At 46.2% G+C, this 19,862-nt stretch overlaps 1 protein-coding gene across 2 annotated transcripts in view; it reads right to left on the bottom strand.

Annotated features, from left to right (window-relative positions):
- Positions 1-19,862, bottom strand: part of Dnah8 (dynein axonemal heavy chain 8) — a 240,644-nt gene that overhangs the window by 26,239 nt on the left and 194,543 nt on the right. For both annotated transcript variants that reach the window (XM_041634704.1, XM_041634705.1), the window contains 3 exons: positions 17,735-17,851; positions 14,985-15,086; positions 8,557-8,717 (listed from right to left, as the gene is read on the bottom strand). In XM_041634704.1, coding sequence (XP_041490638.1) covers positions 8,557-8,717; positions 14,985-15,086; positions 17,735-17,851 — 380 coding nt within the window. The remainder of the gene's footprint in view (positions 1-8,556; positions 8,718-14,984; positions 15,087-17,734; positions 17,852-19,862) is intronic.

The raw sequence follows: 19,862 nt of genomic DNA, 5'->3' as shown, positions 1-19,862 counted from the left end.
ACCCCTCTTTGATTGCTCCGTCCACTGTGTCTTGGTCCGTACTGCCTACTGTATTCTTCCTGGCGTTCCCTCCTCTCCCCATGACGAAGCTATCTCCCCACTCACTCTCGCCCCACCCCCAAACTGACAACGGCACATCCGCTAACGCACGACTGGAATATAGCCTCTATCTTTGATTCCTAAATTGGGATTTATTGGGGTTTGGGGGTTTTGATTTTTTTTTTGTCTGTATGGGGCATGTACACCATGGCAATGTATATGTAACCTGATTTTAGAGTTTATCCGATTGTCTTACGTATTTACTACTCATCCGTTGCCCTAATAGACAATGAACTCGGAGGATGAGAACTGCGTCTTCCTCCTCTTCATGTTCCTGAGCTGTCCAGACAGTGAGTTCTCAATAAATATTTGTTGGTTGAACTGAAGCCAGTTGGTTGGAATCTTATTAAACCTCAAACACAAAGGAGAGCAATTCTCCAATATTTAAAGGCATGAAAATTTAATTATCTGCCCCTTCTTATGGCAGACATTTACAGCACTATTGTTACAAGTTTTCCACTTCCTGACATTTCTCCACCTAAAGCCAGAGACGAAAACCATGTACGCGCGCGCACACACACACACAGAGAAAGGTAAATATATACCACTGGTTCCTTAACTGTTAGTAATTTAAATTTGTGTTTTCATGGCCTAGTTTCATAGGATTTTCCTCCTCCTCTGAGCTATTTGTACTTTTCTCATATTTTACGTGGCTTATGCTACACTTTAAAAGTCAAGGAATGGACGGCAAACATCTTTACATATTATCCCTCCAAACCACAGGGGAATCGGAGAGCCAAATTTCAAAACGAAGGAAGCTATTTTGTAATTATACCATCAACACAGATCTTCTAATGCTAAAGAATGAAACCCACAGTAAATTTCCATTCTTGCTAAGAAGGTCATTCTGTCCTGCCTGGTCTGTCAACAAAATACAGAATGCCCCGTGGCTGAGGGCATAGAGGAGCTCTCCAGCTGCCTGCAGCCTCGCATCCCCTCTGGAAGCCTGGCCTGCACACTTCTTATGGGGGGCAGTGGAAGCTGTGTACAGCTCCATGGGCAGGGCCATCTTGTTCTCCGAGGGCTACGGTCAAGCTCACAGGAGCTCCGGGCAAAGATCCTGATGGAGATGCTGCAGCTGCCTCTGCTGCATTCCACCTACAAAATCACTTTCACGGCAGGTAGTTTTATTCTTTATGAGTCCTCACAACACAGGTATTACTAAGGAACCCTCAAGAGTTGACCCACTTTGAATGACAGCAAGACGAGCTCCCGGGTTGCTTCATCGCCCATTGGACGAGACACGAACGCAGTCCCCTAGCACTCCGGGCTTGCACGATTCACATTTCCTTTTCCACAGTGTGATTTTATGTTTGCAAAGGTACAGAAGGCAAAGCGTTCTCGTCAGCCGGCTCTGAGGGAGAACTGCAAATATCTCTCCGTGCCGCCAGAGCCCGAAGGCTTTAGGGAAAACAGTCTCCACAGAAGCTCCCAGGTGAAGCATGCCAACTGTCATAATCCGGGAACTTTAGTCCTGAGTTACTTCTTGGAGATTTCTCTTTGGAGCAAAGGTAAGGAAAGAAGCGATTTGGCCGCTGTAGCTTAGTGCTTCAGGGAGTCGCGAGTCACAAATAAGAAAAATGCAAAACAATTCAAAGAGAGCACTGCCTATAAAATAAACAACCAAACACCTAATGAGAGATCAGCGCACAGTAATTTTCAGATCGGCACGTGAAATACCAATGAGCGTGACTTAAAAATATCTAAAACTCAAAGATTGCCAGTTAATTCCTAAAGGAGCGTGTTCACGTTTGCCCTGCAGAGAAATGAATGGGGAAGTTGTAATGAGGCCCTTGATAGATTTCGAAAGGTAGAAAAATATGCATAACTCGCTAATGAGAAAAAGAGCCAAAATAAATAACTGCTTTTGACATCGAGATAGAGGAATTTGCAGAGTCTTTGGTACCTTATAAATCTAGATAATAAAATGTGAATACTCTGTGCATTTTTATGGCTTCTGTCACCAAGATAGCTAACCTCTTGGGAGAGATTTTACTTATTTGAAAGCATTTAATTCAGTGTGATTTCCCCCTCCACCACCACCTCCAGAGAAACAAAGACCACGGAGGAAGACTTGTGATTCCCTTCTACAAATTTCTCTCCTTAGAGATTTATGGACGTGAACTTCAGGAGGCAGATCCTCATAAACAGGGGGCGATTCGTCACCAAGGTCCACGACACCCACGGGACTACGTGGAAGCAAGATTACGGTTGAACGGCATGGCCCGTCAGAAAAAGCCGTGATCCCTTTGACTGGGAACATCCATATAGGCTAAGCCGCAGCTTTGTAGAATCCTTGCTCCGTTGGCTTCAACCATCCCCTCAACACAGCCCATATGGGACTGTAACTTCCCCCCTGCATGCTGTCTCATCCCAAATCCTATGTTATCCCCATCCTCCCCGGCATATACTGCAGAAGCACCTTGGATGGCACCATTCGACACAGACTTTGAAGAACTGAGACTCGCTGGGGTGGGAAAGGGTAGGTTGTAGCTGGGAAACTATGTCCCTATTGCTTACTGCCTCCTGGTGGCCGCTGGGGAACAGCAAGGGAGCAGGAGGCAGGTGCCTCTGATAAAATTAAAGATTGTAATTTTAAAAGAAGGACAATTCAGGGGTAGGATTCTAGTCTGCACATATTCAGGGCCTAGAGGAAGAATTAGGCCCAAAACAGTAGTGACCAGAAAACTTTCCAAAGACAGAGCTCTGGGATACCGCTGACGGCCTGGCCACAGCAGGAACTGGAAACAGCATGAAGCAGGAACTGGAGGCGACACGGGATGGAAGAGACCCAAGGAGAGACCAAATGGGAAGGTGGGAATTCAACTAGACCAGAGGAGCTAGGTACACTAGTCTCACAGGCCAAGAGGCAACTCTTGTAGAAAGAGTTGTCCATCAGTGGGAGACACCATGGCTTTCTACCAGTTCCCTCCGAATGTGCAAAAAGCTGAAAGATCTTGGCACGATTTGGAGAGATGCTAGCTTAGGCTTCCTGAAGTGAGCCTTGCCAGATGGCTTCCCACACCCCCTCTACCACCCATGAGCAGCAGTGAGTGAACATAGGCTATAGAGGAAAGTCCTAGACCTTGACTCTGCACTCAGGGAATCCTGTCAGGTCTGTTTTGTAACTTGCCCTGCCGTTCTGCCCTGTCCCATCACCATTCCTGATCTAGGCCTGCATCCATCCACACATTCCCGGATGTCCCCACCAGCTCTGGGTCTCCAGGATGTTGTATGAGGCTTCACGGGGCTCTAGATAAGGTTGGGGAGGTGGCAGAGAGATGCATTGTGTTCTATGTGCCCTGGACACTACTGAGACAGAGAAGAGCTGGAGGTGTGTGGGTGGGGGGGGGGCGGTCATTGGTTCAGTTTGGGGCTTGAGTTAATTGATAGAAATAATGCAAAAGACTATGGTGAGACTTCATTACCCCTCTTCAGCTCCCGGTGCAGACAGGTAAGGGATCCCCAGTTAACACTTTTGAAGCTCCCCCACCCCGACTCCAACTCCCATTTCAGTTAGTGAAGCTCTTGGTGCTCCCCAGAGAAGCCTTTGAGCAGTGGGTGGCAGTTAACCCAGACACTCAATGGTTGGCCGAAATGCAGACCCAGCCCTAAAATACACATCTAATCGCACCATCTCCCGAAGACCCAGGAAACATCCAGGAAGAGGGGGCAGGCAGGCTAAAAGAGCCAGCAGCCAGGGGTGACTGCTGTAAGCAGTGTCTTCTGGACACGATGAGGACACTGCAGCAAGAACTCCTGGCAGCTGAGGATCCTTGTACCAGATCTGCCAGAGATCAAGCCAGCCAGCACTGCAGCGTGGGCGGAGATCATGAGGCCCAACCCACAGCCAAAGAGATAACACACAGCTGATGGCTGCTGGGGTGGGGGGCTTTTTCTGCGGTGTGGTAAGCGGTCCCTGCTCCAGTGGATGGCTGTACACTGAAGCATTCATGTACACACTGAAGCTCTGTCTAGACTTAGTGGGTTATAGCAAAGAAGAGACATGGGAGGGGGACATGGTAGGAGGGCGTCGGAGGAACTGGACAGGAGAACAGATGGTTGATAGGATCAAAATCCACTGTGTGCATGAATGAAATGCTGAAAGCATAAATAATAGGCCACCTGAGGTCACCCTGTCACCAGACCACTCAGTTAAAGAATGACCACAACACTCGTGCATTCTACATGTGAGTCTGGTTCTTTGCCACCGTGTGCTTTTCCCACCAGTGACTGAGGACCCGTGGAACTGAGCCCTGGGAAGGAGGACCCCTGGTTTGTGGTGTGGTGTACACCTGTGTTAATGCCAAGTTGGACCCCCTGGTTTCTCTGGGGACCGACTGCAGTAAAGTGGCTGGCCAGAGCTGCCTGAACAAGTATTTTAAGGGAGCTAGAACATTCCTTTTGGAGAAAGACTGGAGTGGCTGCAAGCTACTGAATTTCAGAACAAAGGCCTATAGAGCTAGAGGTATGCATACACTTCCATAATAAATTAACTGTATATACTCCATCCTGTATGCACACATTCAAACAAAGACTGCCTTGCAAAACTCCAGGTAAGCAAACATGAAGATGCAGATTCAACAGACAGTTTTCTTTGAGAATACAATTTATAAAACTGAACTACAAATGGAAATAGCAGGAACTAAACCTGCCAAAGAAGGAGCAATGCTGAAAGGCACTGGGCGCTGAGGGTTTCACAGGAGAACTCAACTCAATCTGTAAGCACAGAATTCGTTTGAGGGATTAGGGAATACCCAATATTTTATAAAGCAAACATAACCATCGGTTAACAATGGAACTGGGTAAAGATATCACACACACACACATGCATGCAAGCACACACACACACACACGCACATGTGTACGCACACAGACACACACACAAAGCTCAGGGGCAACATTATTTACGAGACTCAGTGCAATATCCTCCAAGTGAACTGTTGACCGTCTACACACACTAACAGGAAAAGACCAGGAAAGAGTGGCAGTCAATTTCAAGACTAAATGGATAATTTGGATTAGAAGATCCGTTATAAATTACTTAGCAGTTTGGAGGACAGCCATATGATATGTTCCACAGATACTGAAAGGTACTGAATAAAATTCGGGATCCAATATTTGTTTCCAATGATAAAATAAATATGCAAGGTCATCTGGGAAAAATACCTGGGAGGGGGGCCGCAATGAAGGGGCCTGACCGCATAATAAAACATGAGCGTATTTAAATAGACCGTTACAGCAAAGGAAGCCCAGACATGGGCCCACACACCCATCCAAGTTCCGCCCACATTTAGGGAAGCATCTCCAATCACTGATAATGGAGTACTGGATTGCCAGCTGGAAGAAGATGAAGCTTCACCCACACTTGGATGCCACAGAAATTCTAGATGGCCTAAAGAGTTAAGCATGAACTCTAAAACCGTGTAAACACCTAGAGAGGGGATGCTCGCTTCTAACCTCACACGAGAACGGGCCTTGCTGCAATCACCACAGACCCAGATGGGACACCAGCACCACCCACCATCTGATCACATAAAACAACAGTGAACCAAATGACAAACAACACTTGTACCTTCAAAAGCAGAGGCAAAACCAAACGAGAAGACAGGAAATGGTATTCCCAACATATATCACAAATAAAAGGCGGGAATCCTGTGTATGTGTGTGTACATATATTATTAAGTCTTATAAACAAAAAAGGACTAAAATTGCTCCTGAGGAAGAGTGGACAAGTTTTACACTAAAAAAGCACAGGAACAGAAACGTTCACTCAAAATAAGAAAGAGCATCTGTTCTCGTTTCATTTCTGTTGCTATGACAAAACACTCTGACCCAAAGCCACTTAGGGGAGGGGAGGGCTCGCAAGTCCAGAGCACAGTCCTTCATTGGCTGGTACCTGGTGGTACCTGGACGCAATCCCAATGCACAGGAGATGGAGGTAGAAGGACCAGATATTTAAGGCTGCCCTCAGCAACAGAGCAAGTTCAAGGTCAGCCTGAGCTTCATGAGAGCCTGCCTAACAATTTGTTTTTCCCCAACACTGGGAATTGAACCCAGAATGATGGAGGAAGGTCATTGGCTAATAAAGGAACTGCCTTGGCCCATTTTATTGGTTGAAAGATAGGTGGGAGGAGTAGGCAGAACAGGACGCTGGGAGGAAGAGGAAGTGAGCTCAGTCTCGACCACTCTGCTCTCGGGAGCAGACGCCTGAGAGAGACGCCATGCCCTGCTCCCGGGATGAAGCTCCGACCCAGGATGGACTAGGCTAGAATCTCCCCAGTAAGCGCACCTTGGGGTGCTACACACGGATGATTAGAAATGGGCTAAATTAATGAGTGAGAATTAGCCTAGAAGAGAATGGGCCAAGCAGTGTTTAAAAGAATACAATGTCTGTGTAATTATTTTGGGTAAAGCTAGCCGTGGGGGCGGCCGGGTGCCGGGGACGCAGCCCCGCTGCCCCTACTACTACACCAGAACTTGGTGCACACTAGGAAGGTATATTGGAACCACATCTCCAGCCCACACAGCAGTGTCTTTTCTGACATAATTACAAGCGCACGGAGTTTTGTCCACTACTTTTCTTCCCCCACACAGGAAGGATCACATCCTATGGATTAGCCTCACTGATCAGACTCCTTAGAGTCTGGAAGGGCTTAGCATTACTGATTCAGCCCGGCAGGGTTTTCTGAGCGCCAGGCACAATGAAAGCCAGAAAATGGACACAGGTTTGGGATGCGATAGAATTGAATCCAATTTATGTTTTAATTGGTGGCCGATAAATAAATAATGAAAAAGAGTTTGTCTGTGGTGGATACAAGAAAATGTTGGTGAGGGGGGTAGGGTCGGGGGAGGGACATTGAAAACAGTACTTAGGGTGACTACCGGGAGGAACCATTGAAAACACACGACACTCAAGCAAGGGCTGGAAGAGGTAAAGGGTGAGTCACAGCGGTATTTACAAGTGAGGCTTATGGTCTAAGTAACAGGAAGTGATGGAGAGTTGGAACTGAGCTGGAAAGAGGGATGTACGGAGGGAGGGAACAGAGGTCTGGGTTATGTGTATGCCTGTATGAGGGCACCTTTGACCTGGGCCCACGATGAGGTAGGACTGCAGAACAATTCAGAGCAGAGGAGCTGGGTCGTCTACCTCACACATCAAAGCCTCTGCTCAAGCGAAACCACTTCCTTGGGCCTCCCTCCCTCATTGTTGGCGCTCATGCTGATCCCCACCGAAGCCCTTTTGATTGCTTCACTAGGCTTGCATTTCGGCTCACTGAACAGAGCCTCTCAGGGCAGCAGTTCAGAGGCAACGCTGCAGAGGTATCCCGCTCTGTCACAGAGACTGAGATTTACCATTATTCATGGGTGGTGACAGCTTCTCTGGAGGGGCAAAGCATCACGAGCCAGATTAGAGGGTACAGAGGAGGGGAGCCCAGTGTGGGGCGTGGGCCGTGTCTGGATGGGAGGAGAACGCACTTGTGTAAGGGTACTGGAAGTGGAAAGTGCCCGTATGTGATGAAGGAGTTATTAAAATTACAGCCATGGCTCAGGGACTGGGAGAAGGGCAAACAGGCCCCCCTTTAAGCGAGGAATCTTCCTCTGGTGGGCCACACCTTACACAGGAATAACTCAGCTGAAGCTGAGTCAGGAGGTGGGGCTGGGAGATCCTTATTGATAGAGACCTCTCCAAAGAGAAACTTCATCTGGAGGGAAGGTGCTTGGGATTGATAGGCACTGCTATGGCTTTGTGGGGTCACTGGGCTCTGGAGTATGTGCCCAGGAGAAGCTCAGGACCAGAAGGTTGCAGGTGAGCATGCATGAGAAGAGATGGTCCAGAGAGGGTCAGACAGGACTCCAACTGCATGTGCCTTGCCTTCCATATGTGTCTATGTGTGGGTATGTGCACATGAGTGCAGCTGCCCAAGAAGGCCGGAAGGGGGAGTCAGACACCCTGGAGTTACAGGGGGTGGTGAGCCACTGGACACGGGAGGCTGGGAACCCAACTTGGGTCCTCTACAAGACAGGCAAGCGCTTTTAACCACTGAGTCATCTCTCTAGTCCCAAGTGGTATATTTGAATGGATATTCGGAGAAAGAGATAAGGAGCGGGGAGACGACTATCAATAGAGAGCATCGATTAAAATAAAACAATAACTGGCTTCATGACAGGACAGAGAAGTAATCAACGCGTAAATTACAGCTTTCGAGTTGCCATAAACACCAGGCCATCGGGCTTTCGTGAGGGAGGGCAGTGGGGAGGGCAGGCTGAGTTGTGACAGAGTTGTAATTGGAAGACAGGCAGCAACACTATTTTTCACAGGAAAATAAAAAGAAGGGAAAGGAGAGAGATTAACAGAGAAAATGAAAATGCATAGTCTTTGCCAGGCTGAGTTACAAATGACACCTTCAAATTAAAAAAAGAGAGAAAGAGAAAAAAAAAGTGCCCAGAACTCACGTGATGTCAGCATTAGGGTGGAGCCCAAAGACCTCTGGGTTATCTAGGGATGGCAGAGACTGGATGTACTCAAAATACTGGTCCAAGGTTTTGCACACGGGAATTTTATATCCGGTGTAAAAGCAGAATGAGGGCTCAAACATCTTCTCACTGAACCAGACCTATATGGGAGAGAGAAAAATAAAAGAAAATTGATGAAGATTAGAAGAGGAGGCTTATTTCCATTTTAATAGGGTCTCTGTGTGTGTGTGTGTGTGTGTGTGTGTGTGTGTCTGTCTGTCTGTCTTTACTGTTGGTTTTGGAAGCATCTTAACAAAACTATCAGTGTAATAATTATCACATATAGGAAGGAAAAAGATAATCTACAAAAGAGAGGCCCTAAGTTAGCTGCAAGAACATATCCCGAGATAAAGGCTTTGGGTCCACGGCACATTTGTTATCCAAACAAGGACCGCACCAAGGGGCCAGATGACATGCAGCCACAGAAGCAGAGTGAATCTTAGCCCTGTGCTTTCCCATTGCACAGGAACAATTAGGCAAGACTCTGGTTGGCACCCAAGAGGAGATCCAGCCAGGGCATTGAGGGTGGGGCATGGCCGAAAGTGGGCTCAGAGGCCCGGCACTTGCTTAGCTTGAAGGAAGCCCTGAGTTCGCTCCTCAGTACTGAAAAGAGAAAACCATAAACGGTGGAGGAAGTGAGATGGGTTGCAACTCAGTTGGCTGAGTCCTCGTGTAGCCTGCACACAGCCCCGGGTTCCGTCTCCAGCGTGGCTTACATGCAGCGTGGCAGTGTACTTCTGTAATGCCAGTACTTGGGAGGTAGAGTCAGGAGGGTCGGAAGTTCAAGGCCATGCTGAAGTACGTGGTGAGTTCACAGTGTATTTCACAAGAGTATTTTGGTTGCCTCTGGTTCACCTGCAGCCACGAGGGCCCCTGAGTACCTCCTCGGCCTCACATCTCCCTAGGCAAGGCTCTTCTTTGGTGCTACGTCTACACAGTTTCACTCACAGATGCTAAGCACCAAGGGCACAGCCACAGGAACTTCTCAGCACCTGCCCTCCCACCCAGAGCTTCCTTTGTTAATTAAGTTCTGTCCCTGGGCACCAGAAGCAAATGCACCCACTGCCCAGCCTCCATTGTTGCTAGCCTGAAGGCACCCTTTTCTCATTCCATATGAATTGATTGATTATCCGCAACAAAACGGTGAGAGAACAAATATACACTTGGTGTGAACAGACTTCTTTGGAGAAGGTGGAAAAAAGAGATGTTGAATGCCTGAGCTGGTTTGAGGCGACAACTTTGGTACCTAAGAGGGTGATTTTCCTAGTAGGGAAGGAAGTAACAGAACAAGAACGGAAGCAGGGTGAGGGTGGAGGAGACTGGGCTGTGCCTTGCCCATTCAAGCCCACTGTTTCTGGCCGTGTCCCTCCATCAGTGTTTGCGGCTCTTTTTAGATCCGGTGATTATTCTGAAATACTGTGTCCCGGTTTTCTCCGTGGCTCTATTTGCTTCAGCTTCACTCTATTCAGTCCCTGCCTGCATGGTACAGAGCTCAGAACCAGAACAGAACGCAAAGGAGAGAGACATGCAGTCCTTTCACTCAAGGATCTTGTGACCTGGTAGAGGGACAAGCCAGTTATGAAACAACAACCTTCCAAATACGAGGTGCGCTGAGGCAAGAGCCAGAAGGGCATGAAAATAAGCAAAGGGCACAGAGGGCTTAAGGCAGGAGGGAGGATGGCCAGGTGGATATAGGCAAGGGCTTATCAGGGACGAGTTTTGAAGACAAGTCTCCAAGAAGAGACTTTTTCTTTTCCTTTTTGTCTAGAGCACTTAGGACTTGGGTGGGTGGCTGTGGGCACACCAGTGAGTATCAGATGCCAAAGTGTGAGATAGATTGACAGAAGCCATGAAGGCTAGAGTAGAGAAAATACTGAGGGGAGGAGAAGAGAGGGAAAGAAAGGAGGGTTCTCTGATGGATGATTGGACATGGGGCAGTGAGCGGAGTTTAATCTAAGAGTTGGGGAGCGATTTCAAGTTATTAAAGAAGGTGGCGCTGTGTATATAGTCATCATGAAGACAAATGAGCTCTTTAGTGACGTGGGTGGCTTAAGTCACAGGAACATATCCTGGGATGAAGGCTGTGGGTCCACGGCACATTTGTTATCGAACAAAGGACCGCACCGAGGGGCCAGATGACATGCAGCCACAGAAGTAGAGTGAATCTTAGCCCTGCGCTTTCCCATTGCTTTTTTATGTACACCCAAGTATGCAGATTTGACACACTCAGATCGTATCTGACACACCCACATCAGATTTGACACACTCAGATCGGATCTGACACACCCAAGTATGCGAATTTGACACACACATATCGCCAAGGTTCACCAGACACAGAGACTATGCAGAGGTTACTAATACATGTAGTACGAAATATGAGATCTACATGGAATTGTTCTACCGTAGTCTCTCGTTTGTTGTTGCTGTCATGATGAAATACCCTGACCAAAAGTAACTTAAGAAAGAAAGGGTTTGTTTTGGCTTATTGTTCCAAAGAGAGATAGAGTCCATGACGGTGGAGAAGGCATCGTAGAAGGACATGAGGCTGGTATGGTCGTCAGGAAACAGAGAGATCACGCTTCATCCATACACAGGATGCAGAAAGAGAGGGGTGCGGAGACAGAGAACAAGAAGTGTGGTCAGGTAATAAACCCTCCCAGTCCACCCCAGTGACGAACTTTTGCTAGCAAAGTTGTGTCTTCTAAAGGTCTCAAAACCAAGTAGCATCATTTCCTGGGGACACGGGACATTTCTCATGCAAACCATCACAGAGATTTGGGCAGGTACAAAGGAAAACAGCTACTATAATCTGGGTCTAGACTGACCACAGTCCATGAAACCACTGGGAAGTGGCAGGGCCTTTAAAAGATATGGTCTACAAGAGCTAGATCCAGAGTGGATGGTGGAGGACATCTTTCAGGGTCTCATTTCTCTTCCCTTGCTCTTCTAGACAGCTACAAACACCTTATCGTCCCACTCTAAGCATCCGAAAATTTCTTGCTGTCACCCTACAGCTGAGACCCTCACTGCTTATTCACTCTGAGGGGAGACAAAGTCAGAGGAAAATATCCCCATCTCCCCCGTTATACCTAGCCGTCCCTTCCATCTGCACTCATACCTGTCCCAAGGAATGCCTTCCTTTTACCAGGAGGGGGTGGGGGGACGTGAGGACAGCAAGCAAACCAACAGGCATATGCATGTGTGGATCAATATAGGTATTGTTTGCAGAATCCATTAAAGCGAGCGGTACAGGCATGAGATAAACACAGGGTGCCCAAATACCTCACACAAATAGGGCCTAGAGTGAATTCCTATAAGGAGGGGCTGGGAGCACAGCCCAGGGTTCAATTCCCAACATGGAGTAGGGCGCCCGTGAGAATATAACATGTGATAGCTTCATGTTTTATACACTTAAAAATATTGTCCAGGGGAACTGGAGATGTGGCTCGGTGTTTAGGAGCATTTGCTACTCTTCCAGAGGACCCCAAATCACTTACCAACACCTATATTACGGGCTCACAACTGCTTGTAACTCTAGCTCCAAGGGATCTAGTGTGCAACTGTCCCAGTTCCAGGAGATCTCATGCCTCTTCCAGCCTTCTTGGTCACTGCACTCAAACACACACACACACACACACACACACACACACACACACACCACATAATTAAAAGGAAAAACAAGGAGTTGGAGAGATGGGTCAGTGGCAAAGCCCTTGATACTCCTGCAGAGTACCCTGATTTTGCTCCCAGCACCCATAGCATGGCCCACAACAGCCTTTAATGCCAGTTCCTGGGGATCCAACTCCCCAGCTCTCTTTTCTCACCTCCAAGGGCTCCTGCACCACATGTGTGCCCATGGAGGTGAAAAGAAGGCACCATGACCCTTGGAACTGGAGTTAGGGACAGTTGTGAGCTACCATGTGGGTAATGGAAAATGAACTTGGGGCTTCTGCAAGAGCAACACATGCTCATGATCACTGAGCCATCTCTCCATCCCTTTATATATACATAATTTAAAAAATAAAAATTAAGTATTAAAACCCTCCAAACTTTAAGTACTTTTACAATTATTCAGAAACAGTTAATTGACTAAGACATATTTTCCTTTGAATTTCAATCACAGAGTTAAGTTCTTCATATACCATATTTATTATTTTTACACATTAGTCTCCTTTTTAGTTCGGTATTTCTCTATTCAGCTCTGATATACACCTACAGTCTCCTTCTTTCTGTGACTATTTAAATGTATGTTCTGATATGCATTTCTCCCTGTGAAATATACATAGCTTACTTTATAGATCCCGTTTTCTATGTTTTCCAGCTTCACTGAACAAATGTTTTACCATCTCTGCAGGCTGTCACATAGACCATTTCTTCTGTGTTTTACACCACCACCAGTAACTCGTCTTTCCCCCAGCGGATGCAGAAGCTGCCTCCCAACACCTCAAACTATGCTACGGGTAGTATCTGTTCTGAGAACATGTCTGGGACCTGTACTTGGGAGCAGAATTCCAGTCTGGACAGCAGTTACATCTTGGAGCTGAGAAAAGATAAGAACTACTGGCTTGTGCCTCAAGAGGCTGAGCCGCGGAAGCCACTGTGCCTTAGGATGCTGTGAGGCACTATCTCATCCTCCATCAGGACCCAGGCACTTATTTCTCCAGCTTGCTAGAGCACTGGCTACTGTGTGTCACAGTACAAACCCTTCCCAGAACTGCCCTGGCAGATGGGTGCTGTCTCAGCTCAGGTCATACATGGGAGAACCTGGAAGGAATGGGAAACCTGAGCAGAGAGGTCCATGTCAGTCTCTTTCCAGAAAAAAAACTGCCTGTGGTAATTGCCTTCACCTCCCACACACAATGTCACCATGAACATTTTGGTACTTACACATCTGTGGGTCTTTCCTTGAAATGTTCTGATATCTATTTCGCTTGGGTACTTGTTTTCAGCCAGTATCACCAGGCTGCACTCTGGAAGGTCTGTCCCTATTTAACTGCTGAGCACTGGCGTTCCTACCTTTATACATCCTTGTCAATACTTGGTATTTTCCATGTGCAACTTAAAGAGTTAAAAAAAAAATGGCTATCTGGTCTACCTCCAGTTTACCAAACTTTCCCAGCAGTTTATTATGACTTTTTCTATCTTTTTTCTTTTTCTTTTTTCGTTTTGTTGAATATAGATTCTTTTCTCATACATTATATCCTGATTAGAGTTTCTCCTCCTCTACTCCCCCTAGTTCCTCCCACCTCCCCTACCCACCAGACCCACTCTCTGTCTCTCATTGGAAAAGAACAGGCTCCTAAGAGATTTGTTGTGATTTTAATTATGCTACACCAACAAGAAACAGAGGAAGATGGGGAGGGGGAAGAAGGAAGAGGAGGAAAAGGAAGGGAAAGGAGGAGGAAGGAGGGAGAAGAGTAGAAGGAGAAACTTTGCTGAAGCAGAATTACTAACAGAGGTCCTAATATAAAGACTTCAATAACTGTAAATATTCACATATCTGATTTTCCCCATAGGCAAACACATATTGTTTCTTTAATACATAAGAAGATTTAAGAAGAGTTTATGTCCAGTGGTTGTTGATTTATGTTATTTATCCTTCATGGTAAAGTCATTGCATATATCATATTCCTATCATATACAGGATATGAATAATAATATCCTCTAGAAAATACTTACTCCTGGGATCTAGGTGGAGTTTACTGAGGGAAAGACAGGAACCCCAACACCCCTTCCTTGCATTCTCAGTACTTTATTCTGACAGAAAACACTGAAATTATAATGCATTCCTCAAGCTCTTATTTTTAGCCTTGGAGTCAAGTTGTGTCTTGCACTCAAGAGGAAGAGGCACAGAGAGATGGCCAGAGTTTTCTCAGAAGGTTCTGGAGAACTGAGACTATGAAGCAAGGGCAGTGGGAAGATGGACATGAGAATCTTGGGGAGCCCTGTGAGATGGCTGGTAGTTAGTTAACATTGTACATGAGGGCAGTATGGTAGAAAGAAGGGGTTCTTGCCTAATACTATTCACAAGAATCTCCCCTTTATAGTCCACCGCCAAATTAGTCACGCCCATCATAAACAAAAGGTGTTTCTCAGATGGAGAGATGGTTCAGGAGTAGAGAGCATTGGAGTATGGGTCCAGCACACACACACACACACACACACACACACACACACACACACCTGTGACTCCTGCTCCGGGATATCTGATGCCCTCTTCTGGCCCTCACAGATACCCATGCTCACATGCACATAGCCACACACAGCCACGTGCACATACATGTACATAATTAAAACCGAAACATCTTTTTCAAAGGAAAACACCGTGAACTTTATCTCCACACATTTTCCTCCCAAATTGGACTTACTCTGGCAAAGCAGTTAAGTAGCCGTTTGTCAAAGTCGTCAGTCACTCTGCCCCCATACTGTACTTCTCCAATCATGTACCGGACTGTACTCCACGATACCCCCTGTGGTAGAAAGAAGGGAGGATTATCCACTGCAGTGAGAACACTCAGGGCCTAGCACTATAGGAAAGTTCTGGAAAAGGGAATGCCAGCTAGGCTGTTGTCCTAATTAACGTTCTGTCAGCTTGACACCGGCTAGAAGCACTGAGGGGGAAAAAGCCTCAATTGTCTTCATGGAGTTGGTCTGTGCGCATTTCTAAGAGGGGCCACTGTGGGTGGTGCTATTCCCTACACAGGGATCCCTAGGCTGTGTGAGGAAGCCAGCTACACAGGAGCCGAGTGAGTGAGCTAGCAAGCAGTGTTACACCATGGTTCCAGCCTCCATGTTCCTGCCCTGACATCTCTCAATGATGAACAGTGACCTGCAAGCGTAAACCAAGCAAGCCTCCCCAGGTCGCTTCCAGGAAGAGCGTTTTTATCACAGCCGCTGAATGAAGCTCAAATTGCTGCACTGGAAATTATTCTTTATCTCATAGGAATAGCTCACGACCATGTGGCTGGAACCACTCAAGAAAAATCTACAGTATTAAGCACTGGAAGAGAAGGTGACTGCGGATTACATCAACTAGAAAAATAAGGCAGTATTTGCCTTGCTGTGATTGTAATCACCTGCATCACGCATTACAGGAAATGCCATGCTGTTACAGAGGGGCGGGGAGGGACGCCTAATGAGGAAAGAAACAAGATCAAGGAAGGGGCGCTTTAATGTTCCTTCTTCGCAATAGATTATTTCCAGAATCCGTAAGAGAACAAACAGGAAAGTATTTATTCCCGAGACTTTTCCACAAGGCAATCCTGTGCTGTCTCGTTCTATAAGCTAACGCCACATTGATGTAGTCATTAATTTTTTAGCAATCTTATACTAGCAATATAATTCTGCTATTCATAGTCTTTTTTAAAAAAAAAACAAACCTCAATGTACTAGAGTAAAGGAAAAGTGCAGATGCTTACGGATTTTGGACTCTTATTTTTATTTACTCATTGGTTAAACCTCCATTTTTCAGCTTGGTTGCCTTTCAAAGCAACCATTCCAAAGCAGCTATAATTTGTATATGCTGACATGATAAATAACTGCAGAATATGAACCCATACAATATCATTTTTCATCATACTGCCACGGTCTTAATTTACTGTCCTTTTGTCATTTCAGGAGAAAATGACAGTTTGGTTCCAACTTCTGTCCACCCCAGGTGAGCATTCATCACGGCTCACTGGAACCCTGATGTCACCTCAGTGTCTTAAGTTATCCGGCAGTCCTACTGTGGGCAGGAAGAGGGGGACAGAGTAAAAGTGGTCTCTATGGAACCTCTGCTCCACACTGTGCACTGTGTTTTCATAAAATGCTAATTCTGTTCCTCAGAGACCAAGACTTCAGGGAGGAAATGGGCTGAAAGTCTCACTGACTTACCTACAATCCTGAAAAAGAAGATTCCCAACCCTTAGCAGCCTGTGAGCAGAGAGGCAACCAGGCTTGCACTCCCAGCTCTGTGACCTCGAGGAAGTCACCCATCCGTTAAAGGGGAATAATGGTGACACCTTTGTCAAACATGCTTACAGAAGCACCATGGAGAATGGGAAGTCTATACCTTGATGATTTGTAACCATTACTAGAAGTAACTCCTGGGGATGACGTATGGCTCAGTGGTAGAGAAACTGTCTGGCATGTGCAAGGCTGTAAGTTCAATCCCCAAGACTCCCAAAAAGGTTTTTTAGTTGCTATTTATATACTTGAACTTGAAAATTAAGAAGTGAGCTAGGTTCTTGAAGCTCAGCGTGTAAAAGCACTTGGGACCCAATGTGAAGACCCAAGTTCCAACCCCAGGACCCACAAGCTGAAAAGAGGGAACCAGCTCCTGAAAATTGTCCTCTGGCCTACACATGTGTGCCGTGGTGCATGGATGCCTGCGCTCAGGCATGTACATAACACACACATACACACAATACACAAACAAATAAGTAAATAAACTAAGAAAAGACTTCATGGTTGGGAACCCTGTTCAGTGATGCAGCATTTGTTGAGGGTATGTGAAGCCCTGGGCTCAATCTCCAGTACCAGAAAATACGGAGAGGGGTGGGAGGCTGGAGAGATGCTCTGCTGTTACAAGCACTTGATGCTCTTGCAGACGATGCAGATTTGATTCCCAGCACCCACATGGTGGCTCAACCATCTCCAACTCCAGGTCCAGGGGATCCAATGTCCTCTTCATGCTTCCAAGGGCACTGCACACTCGGTACACTACATACACACTTGAATACACAGACACGTAAGTAAATCTTCTTTAATGGTGAAGGGGGACTTGAGACAAAAAGAACTGCCTTATTGGGTAGCAGGAAGAAGGTCAAAAAAGGCAGGCCCAACTAATGTCACCCCACTTCTCGTGGGGCCCTCTGAGGCCCAGGAGTGGCATTAGGGACACGATTGCATTTTTGAAGCACATAGTTTTATCATTATACTGGCAGACACCTTCAGGGGAGGGGAACAAAATATGAGCGTGTGGGTTAGGGGAGGGGAGTTGAGTGGACCAGCCGATTAGAGTACCTGTCCCTCTGAAAGTGGGTCTCAGGGAGGCCTCAGCTAGTTCACTCCATGTCATAAGCTGTCATGAAAAACCAGAAAACAAACAGACAAAAAGACCAACAATTCCACTCACCTTTTTAATATCACACTCATCGAGGTGGTTTTGAATGAACTGAACACTGGCCGAGAAGTCAGCAGAATTGAATTCATAGGGAATATTCCATCCCAAGGGACCAAATTTTCGTCGCTCCTTAAAAAGAGCAAAGTTAGTTAGTGTCAACTGGAATTTTTTTTCTTGATGATTTATTTATTTTTATTTTATTTGCATTGGTGTTTTGCCTGCGTGTATGTCTGTGTGAGGGTGTCGGTTCCCCTGGTATCGGAACTACAGACAGCTGCTAAATGTGCTCCCAACCACAGAGCCAAACACTGTATGCAGTTGGATCCTGTTTGTGGTACTGGGGAGTCAAACTTGAAGCCTTTAGGCATGAGAAGCAAGCACTGTACCACTAAACTACAGCCCCTGCCAATTCCCCCATTACTGCTAATGTAATAAAATCTAATAAAAACAAAAGTTTCAATATTAAGGTAAGTTGACGCTGTGTGAAAAGAACAGTATGGGGTGGGCAAGATGGCTCAGTGGGGAAAGATGCTTGTCGACAAGGCTGGTGACCTGAGTTCTATTCCACCGCAGCAACTGCACTCACCTGACCTTGTGAGTGTACACACACAAACAATAAAAATACAAATAAAAAAAATTTAAAGGATAGTGCATAGTTGGGTAAAGTGGTCCCAGCACTTGGGGGGCTAAAAACAGGAGGGCTATAACTTCAAGGTCAGCTTGGGCTACATAGCAAGACCCTGTCTCAAAACAAAAATAAAAATAAGCAATATGTATCATTTGCGATATAATAACCATTAAATATTACTTAAGGACTGTAACTAATGATTTACAAACAAATTTCCAAATATTTGTCAAGTTGTAGTTATTGGGGTGTTGAAGGAGAGAGGGCCTGCTTTCCATCCCATCTGCCCAGCTAGCTTAACCCCCAAAATAATCACACAGAAATTGTATTAATTAAATCACTGCCTGGCCCATTAGCTCTAGCCTCTTATTGGCTAACTCTCACATCTTAATTAACCCATTTCTATTAAATCTGTATCACCATGTGACTGTAGCTTACCAGCAAGATTCTAACCTATGTCCATCTCAGGCAGGAGGTTCATGGCATCTGCCTGTCTGTCCTTCTTCCCAGCATTCAGTTCTGTCTAATCCACCCACCCAATTTCTGCCCTATCAAAAGGCCAAGGCAGTTTCTTTATTCAACCAATGAAAGCAACAAATAGACAGGACCTCCTACACCATTGGGGTTTGGGATTTTTGTTGTTTTGTTTTGTTTTTCTTAAGTCTAGCAGGTTGTCATGGTAGCACAGTCTATATTCTAATTGGAAACAATAAGAATCAGAAGTTCAAGGTCATCTTCAGCTATATAATGAGTTCAGGGGCAGCCTAGGCTACACGAGACCTGCCTCAAACAAAGAAAAACATATCTAGGTCTCCACTAATAACTCCTCCAGGAACTGCAGGAGATTCTTAATGAATGCCTGTTGGATCTGTTGCTATTCTAAGTCAGCCTGTCAAGAGTCTGAGATCTTTCAGGTTGAAGAACTTGAGCGTTTATGAAAATGACCCCCTGCAAGCTTCACTCTGTAATTTTTCCATCTCGGGTTTTGAAAACTAAGAATTTCTATTGCACACATGACACAGCTGTCTTAAAGCTCTCACTCCGCCTTCACACCACCATCGCTGACTGACTGAGTGAGACCTGGAAGATGCCTATGAAACCATGGCTGTTCAAAGAGGCCAAATTGCCCATGAAGAATCAGACTGGCTCCAGCTCAAAGGATGGAGCTGCTCTGATATTCTACCAAGTTCTACGTATCTCTCTGTGTCTGTCTATGTTCATGTGGGCAAGGGTGCATGTCTGGAGGTCAAAGACAACTTCAGAAGACTGTCTACTTCCTTAGAGATAGGCCTTTCCTTGACCCAGAGATCACCAATTCAGCTAGACTGGCTGACTGGCAAGCCCTAGGGATGTTCCTGTCTCCACCTCCGCAGAGTTGCGATTACGAGCACATGCCCCCATACCTACAACTTTACCATGAGTCCTAGAGATCAAATCCAGATCTTCAAACTTACAAAGTAAGTACTTTACTGACTGAGCCATCTCCACCCCCCAGAACCTGGGAGGCCATTTTGA

This window comes from Microtus oregoni, unplaced genomic scaffold, assembly GCF_018167655.1.
Source record: "Microtus oregoni isolate MIOR12 unplaced genomic scaffold, Mior012 000046F_ref0000063, whole genome shotgun sequence".
Taxonomy (NCBI): domain Eukaryota; kingdom Metazoa; phylum Chordata; class Mammalia; order Rodentia; family Cricetidae; genus Microtus; species Microtus oregoni.
Note: the sequence above shows the minus strand (reverse complement) of the source record. Positions and strands in the feature narration are given on the sequence as shown.